General features: G+C 49.8%; 1 gene segment (V, D, J or C); it reads left to right on the top strand.

The window, feature by feature from the left end:
• The first annotated feature begins 1,171 nt into the window (after nucleotides 1–1,171).
• On the top strand, nucleotides 1,172–5,179 carry LOC115290696. The segment is given in 2 exon segments: nucleotides 1,172–1,451; nucleotides 5,061–5,179. Coding segments are annotated over 2 exon segments (399 nt in total).
• The last annotated feature ends 2,792 nt before the right edge of the window (nucleotides 5,180–7,971 follow it).

The following is a 7,971-nucleotide window of genomic DNA, read 5'->3' as shown; positions in this document are numbered from 1 at the left end:
CTGCAGGTGAGGAGCCAGGCTCCCAGTATCTACAGCATGGTCACTTGTAGGCTCAATCCTTAACGCTATAGAAGGTGAGCAAAGATTGCCAGTGCCTACGTTTAAGAATAGAAACTCCAGGGGCGCCTGGGTGGCTCAGTCGGTTCAGCGTCCAGCTTCAGCTCAGGTCATGATCTCACAGTTCATGGGTTTGGCCTGTGTTGGGCTCTGTGCTGACAGCTAGCTCAGAGCCTGGAGCCTGCTTTGGATTCTGTGTCTCCCTCTCTATCTGACGCTCACTGCTCACGCTGTCTCTCTCTATCTCTCAAATATAAATAAGAAACATAAAAAAAATTTAAAAAAAAGAATAAAAACTCCTTGGCAGAGTTCAAAGTTTACTTAGAATTCCCCTTCCCTTTGTGACAGCTGGGTGGTTCAGTCATTTAAGCTGCCAAGGCGCCCCTTTGTGCGCCTTTACTTTTTAGGCAGCATAGATTTTATGTCTTAGTTTCCCTTCAAACACAGACACCTTATATTACTTTGCTCCCATGGGAGCGCCCCTCCCCCACTGCCTCCTCCCTGGCTGCTGTGCCCACCAGGAGATTTGCATGTTGTTCCCTCAGGGAGGGCTAAGGTGCAGAGTCTCAGATAAAACTTTTGCAGCTGACATAAAAGATCAGCTCTGATCCTGTGTCAGTGACCAGGACTCATCACAGAAACTCCTCCCAATGAGGTTCCCTGTTCAGCTGCTGGGGCTGCTGGTGCTCTGGATCCCAGGTGAGGGTGGAGGGGTGAGAGAGGAGAACAGGGTGGCGGGGGGAGAGCTCTGGGGGCACCACTGCACCCCAGGCCTATTTTGTCCAAGTCTTCCAGACCTCTGTCTACACTCTGGGAAGCGGTATCTGATGTGTAGCTTTGTGACAGTAAGGACCTTTCCAGAGGGAACAGAGATCAATGTTATAGGAAAACTGATGACATAGAGGAAAGAGGGGATGGTAGATGAGAATGGACACCCCTGTGTTTGCAAATGTTAGCACCTCCTTGAAATGGATATTTGGGAATATTAATAAAAATCACCAAAAAATGTTTTATCCTTACATAATTATTAAAGTGAAAATTTCAAAGAACTTACCATGCGTGCATGTACTCTTGCAATTCAATTCTTCCCTTAGGATCCAGTGGGGATGTCGTGATGACTCAGACCCCAGCATCCCTGGCCGTCACCCCTGGACAGCCGGCCTCCATCTCCTGCAGGGCCAGTCAGAGCCTCCTGTTCAGTGATGGAAACACCTATTTAAATTGGTACCTGCATAAACCAGGCCTGTCTCCACGGCGCCTGATCGAAAAGGTTTCCATCCGGGCCCCCGGAGTCCCAGACAGGTTCAGTGGCAGCGGGTCAGGAACAGATTTCACTCTGACAATCAGCAGGGTGGAGGCTGAAGACATTGGAGTTTACTACTACTGCTGGCAAGGTACACACATTCCTCCCACAGTGGTTCAGCCCCGAACACAAACCTCCATCCTGTCCTGGCCCCTCTGCCCACTCATTGGTCTGGGGAGTAGGCCCAGCAGATCTGACTCTCTGGAGGAAGACACTAGAGAACCCAGGGGACCAGGTGGCAGCTGCGGGCTCTGGGGCCCCGAGGGCCTCGGCTGCAGCTCAGGCATCACACAGCGAGGCTCTGGAAATGGCAGGTCCTTGTGGGGGAAGCTGCAGGGGCTGGAGGGGGGTGAGACCCTGGGAGCAGGTGGCCATGAGAAAAGGCACAGGGGACTGAACACCCATCCCAGGTCTCCCTGCCTGGCCTCCCCTTGTCAACTCAGTCAGCGTGACAGGCAGACAACTGGGGCAGATTTGTGGAACACAAGTGAAATGCATGCTGGAGTGTGGCCATTTTACATCTTAGGACTTCCTTGGACATTGTAGATCATATCAATTTAACCTAAATAAAAATATCATTTCCTTCAATTTTGAAAAAACAGTCCTTGGGAATTTCAACAGATGACTTTAAATATTTATATCATTTTTGAAAAAATTGAAAATAATGTTGAGACCTTTATTAAGATAGAAAATGTCTTATGTATGAAAATCTTCTCTAACCTGCGATAGATATTATATATGTTTTTATTTATGTATCTTAATAGAAGGAGAGAGAGAAGTAGAGAGAACCTGCTTGGGGAGGAGCAAGAGAGACAGATTGAGAGAGAGAATCCCAAGCAGGCTGTATTGTCAGTGCAGCGTCGACAAGGGGCTGGTTCCTATGAACCCTGATGTCATAACCAGAGCTGAAATCAAGAGCAGGACACATAACTGACTGAGCCACCCAGACGCCCTTAGATATTGGATAGATTGATATTGAATCCAAAGCTTTACTGAAATATTTCTAGGGTTTTCTTTTGAATTTTTTATGATTTATGTGCACAATTTGTAGGTGTAAGTAAAGATAGTGTAACGAAACACACTTTACAAGTTTTTACATTATGAAGATGAAATGCAGAAGGAGATACCACTGCATCTGAATTCTTGTCTTTTTTCTTTATTCCTTTGTAACCTCAGGTATTTATGGTGACATTAGTTTGACTGAGTCCCCAGTTCCTGTCTTGAGCTCCTGGATAAGGAACCATCATTACCCACAAGGCCAATGAAAGTGTCAAGGGCACTGATGGGAAAATCTATTTGAACTGGTTCCAACAGTAAAGGAGAAAACCTAAGCACCTCATTTACCAGATTGCCCAGTTACAGCTTGGGGTCCAAGGATGATGCAATGGCAGTGAGTCGGACAGGGATTTCCCACACACCATCAGCAGCCAGGAGGCTGAGGCCGCCACCATCTTTCTTCCCTCTGCACACAGGGATGCAGTCCCCAACACACACTCCACAGGACGCACCTCCATGAGACTCCACCCTCAGTTGCTTCCCCTGCTCTGGCCCCTGCCTGCCTGGGGTCCATCAGTGACTTGATCACTCTGTGGCTATTTAGTTGGAACAAAAACCAAACACCAAAACCCCAGGCTAGAAACCAGCGGTGCTGAAGTTTAGGCAAGGACCATCCAGTGCCATTTCAATAAACTTGGAAATAAATAAATAACGCCTTACATTTATTTTCAGTAGCATGAAGGTAGAAAAACATGTCCTGTCTTGAAAGAAATCACCAGATGAGGTACATGTAACTCACACTTGAAGGATGACAAACACATTTTATCCATTTTCAACCAAACCTGGTTACATATTAGTCTTTTGTTCTTTACTAGGTGAAAGGTTTATTGAGAGGAGAAATCATCTTGGGTTCCCTACAGACTCTGGCCTAGTGATGGGTGTCAGAGGGTCAACATCATGAGTAATAGTGAAGAGCCTCACAGCCCAGACTGAAAGGTCCCCACATTAAAAATCCTGGAAGTTGCTATATAACAGCTGAGCCATTAGATGGCAGACAGACCCCACAGTAAACCAAAGAAACATAGTCCTGATCCTAAATACTGAGAGAGCAAGAGTCATGTTGTCCAGTGATCACCTAGGAGCTCCAAAGACTGAATGTGTGGTCAGGTGTGATGGGGACCCCCGGGAGGAGCAGCCCCTGTGCCGGGTGGGGGAGAAAACCCTCCGTGTGGCTGTGCTCTCTGCCCACGTGGCCTTGCCCCCTCCCCTCTGTGGGGGCTGTGTCTCAGAGCACTTCCCTCACTTCTCTGAGCAGGACCAGCTTCTGCAGGAACCTCAGGGACATGGGGAGCCCAGCTTTGCTCCTTTCCTTCCTGCTGCCCTGACTCTGGTGAGGAAGGAGGACTCAGGCTTCCACCTCCTTTGTTTGCATTAACCTTGGACATTGAAACTTGGACCAGTAATGCATTAAAGTAGTTGATGAGCTCTCTGTTTGGTATTAATGTTTGGGGATGTCCATGTTGTCTTTCCCTCTTAGGTGCCCGAGGGGACACTGTGTGGACATGTCTTGTGTCCCTCCCTTCCAACACCCCAGGAGAGAGGGTCACCATCCCCTGCAGAACTAGCAGCTAGTGTATCAACACTGCTTGAGCCTGAACTCCTCGGCTCTTTCTCACTCACAAGGTCCCCTGGGCATGATGCCTGCCTGGTCAGGTGCAGCCAGTCTAGACAGAAGTCACCCTAACCATCAATGACCAAGTTGCTTTCAGGAGCACAGGCTCCATCTTCCTGTCACTTCATGGGGCACACACCTCACTCAGCTGTCACCCCATCCCAGGGGCTGCTGAGGGTCTGGGACCTTGTTAGGGACAGGGGTAGGGCCACAGCTCTGACATCACATCCCCCTCATCCTCCTGGCACTGCTCCCAGCCTACCTGTCCGGGCACCTCCACTGGGTCTCCTATTGGTCACCGAGTGGAACATCAGGGTGTTTGTGCAGCTCCTGCTCTGAATTCCCCTCCCCCAGCTCCCCTGACTCCCCCACAGACCATCCATCTGGGCCTTCAGAGGGCAGCCTCCTTTCCTCACACATCCGGGCCCTTGTTAACCTGCGGGTCTGACTCCAGCTCAGAATCCTCTGTTGGTAAGTGCTGGTTCTGGAAACCAGAAAATAAACTATAAATAATGAGAAGCTTGCACATGGAAAAACACCCTCCCACTGAGACCCAGGTCCTAGTGGCCTTGATTGGCAGTTAGGGCTGGGCAGGGAGACCACACGTGGCTGGGAGTCACACACGAGGCTGTGACCGAGCCATGGAGAGATTTTGTGTGTGAGCTTGGCTACAAGGGAGGGACTCATCCATCGGCCTCTCGGGGTGGGGCTGTGCTCTGTTGGGTCACCTTTCATAACTCGTCTTGGGCCTGAGGAACATCAAAAACTACACAAATTCTTGACACAGCAAAGGCGGGAAGGCCCAGAGGCACTTGATTTCTAGTTTGTACCACGTTTAAGCCTGACATCCCTCTTCTGAGGATCCATGTGTCCTCGAGCCTTCGACGGAAGTAATACTCCCTGGTGCCCGGATGGTGTGTCCTTGCCAGGGACTCAGTCCCCAGAGACCCGGCGACATCTCAGGTCAGCTTTGTCTCCATCACCCATGGAAGCAGTGTGGAGTAAGATCCCTCCATGGCCTGGTTCCCGCAGGGACCGAGGAGCTCCTGCGGCTCATCGCTGGGGCTTCAGCCCAGGCCGCTGGAACTCTCTCTCCAAGGTTCCTGGGAACTGGCTCTGGCTGTACTCCTCCCTCACCACCAGTGGACTAGAGGCTACAAACTTTGGGGACGACTCCTGCCAGCAGCATGTAAGCTGGCCTCCCACAGTGACAGGTCCCCAAACAAAAATATCCCCTCTGGGTCGTGGGAGCCGGTTCTTCAACCATGATACCAGCTTCCTGCCTGAGGCCACAGCATGAAAGCTGTAACACGTCTGTCCTTGGGATTTCACACTCGCAGAGTCCCTGTCTCCTGACGTGGTGAGGCAGGGCAGGTTGGAGGGTTATGGCCTCAGCCTGAAGCCAGACCTACTTAGAGGAGAAGGTGGAAGTGGACAGAGTCAAACAGCGATATGGGACGATTCTTCAGATGGATTTATTTATGACTGTTCTGTTATCTCTTCCAGCAGAACAGAGCACCCCAAGCGTAAGGTTTACAAGAATACCAGTTCATTATTTCCCATGATTCTGGGGGTGGCCTGGGTGGTCTCTCTGCTGGTTTGCCAGGGCTCACTCATGCAGCGAGGGCAGCTGGAAGGTCAGCTGGCCTGAAAGACCCCAACTGGTTTCTCCCCATAGTGACCAGGTAATGCTAGCTGTGACCTGGGGAGTCTTGAGTCTCCTCTCAGTCACACACAAGGACAGGTGTGGCTAAACCTCCACCCCCATGTACAGGCTCTAAGGAGTGAATTGACTATAGAAATGTGTACATTAATAGCAATGCTACTTTCAGTATCACCATCCACGGGCCATTGTGAACAATGTCAAGGACAAGATACCTGTCCTCACAGGGAGGGCCACTCCATTCTCCACAGCACATTCCCTGGCACGCCACTAGATGACCTACTCACATGTCCGGTTGTTGGCACTCGCTGCTGGCCGGGAGCCTCAGTGCTGCATGTGGAGTCTCATTGGCCATGAGGCTAGATCAGCTTTCTTGCATCAAAGGTGGATGGTGAAAGCTGCAAGGCCTCTCGAAGCCCAGACCCCAGACCTGGTCTGGGGTCCCTATCACCACATTTTATTTGACACAGCAGGGCCCAAGGTGCACTTTGATTCAAGAAATCAAGAAATAGACTCTACACTCCTAAGAAATCATCTCCACAATCACTGGGAGGAACACGTGGCAGTGATCTTCTGACCTATCATATGTGTCTTCAATTATGAGTTTAACAACAAAGAAATGATAGGCTATGATGTGTATTTAATGCTTATTATGTACATTAACTGAGCTAATTCTTAATATGAGGTGTTTTATTTGCATTCTCTGATTGAAAATTTGAGGCAGAGAGAGATTATGAAATGTGTCCAAGGTCATTCAGACAGGAAGCCAGGATTCTAATAAAAAATCTGATTCATAGAAGGGTGGTGGGTGGTGTGACCGTCCAGAGGAATTCTGCACAGCTGGCTCTTTGGCAAAATTCTCTGAGAGGCCCTAGCATCTGGTGGTAGACAGACACATAATAAATAATCTGAAGCCTCAGCTGTATCCCATATCTGACCACCTCTCACCACCCCCACTGCCTGACCTGGTGCAAACCTCTATCACCTTTCACCTGGGCCGGGGCTGCAACCTCCACACACATGGCCAGCTTCTCCCCTGGTGCACCTGCAGTTTCTTCTCACGTCAGCAACGTTCCCTCATGTCACCTGCTGACACAAGTTTGTGGTCAGGTAGTGTGACGCTGAATGAGGACATTGTGAGCCAGACGGAGGTGCTGACAGTGGCATGGTAGACAAGGACAGCAAGCAGTATCCAGACTTAGAGTCTACTGCAGAGACAACAAACGGCTGTCTCCTTCTTGATTGAGGGGGTGCCCAAAATATTTTTTTATTTACACCAACACCTGATGCAAACCTGGACGGAGGTGGAGCTCTTTCTCTGGCATTAGCTGGGTGGGAAGCCCTGTGTCTTTTGGGAAGAAACAAAGACACAATGGTTATCATAGTGCAGGAAGAAGCGTTGATCATCCGCACCAAAACACACAGCACACAGCAGGCCAGGAGGCAACACAGCAGCGCCGAGGTGACAGGGGTGGGCAGGGAGAGGAAATGCAAGCTGTATATGTTTTCCTGTGTGTTTTGTGAGAAGAAATAGGGAAGCAAAGTAAGCAAGCCCCTGAGGCCTAAGATTGGAGAACTTGAAAGTTTCCATGGGCTGCATCCTTGGTGTCCCCGTGCAGCCTGGTACCTGGAGTGATAGGGCAGGGGACACTTCCCAGACTGTAAGGTTGACTGACAAAAGGCAAGCGAGGATTTGGAGTTTGGCTGGCGTCTCAAAGGTGTGCGCCTGGACAAGTCTTTTACAGTCTCTGGGAATGAGCTACCCTCTGGAGAGGCAGTTCCTTCACAGCTGGAGCACCAAGAATGCAGAAATAAGAAAATATATTCAATATAAACCCTCATGAGGCTGAAAACATGAGCTGAGGCAGAGGTGTTAAGGCAGGAGTGGTGATATTTTAGAGACTGAGACTCCTCATTAAATGGCCCACAGAACCGGCCTGGTTCCAAAACTAAAGAAAGTACTGTCTCCTTCCTGGGATTGACTGCTGCTCAGCTCCAGTCAATCTTACAGTTTGGCATATCTGACACCTCCCGTGTATGGTGGGCAGCTCGGTCACAGTTACTTGATGAACCAGACACATGTCCAGCAGAGTCTGTACTATACTGGGAACTACTTTTTGAAATGTGAGGGGTCGATTTTGAGAAGGGCCAAGTCTTGCTGGAGAACCCTTGACATCTCTGCTACGACTCTCTGTCTGGGCTTGCCACAGTGTCCACGCATGTCCTCATCTATCACAGATGCCTGCACCACTGAGCGATGGGCCTAAATGATATAGCCAC

Source organism: Suricata suricatta, chromosome 4 (assembly GCF_006229205.1).
Source record: "Suricata suricatta isolate VVHF042 chromosome 4, meerkat_22Aug2017_6uvM2_HiC, whole genome shotgun sequence".
NCBI lineage: Eukaryota > Metazoa > Chordata > Mammalia > Carnivora > Herpestidae > Suricata > Suricata suricatta.
Note: the sequence above shows the minus strand (reverse complement) of the source record. Positions and strands in the feature narration are given on the sequence as shown.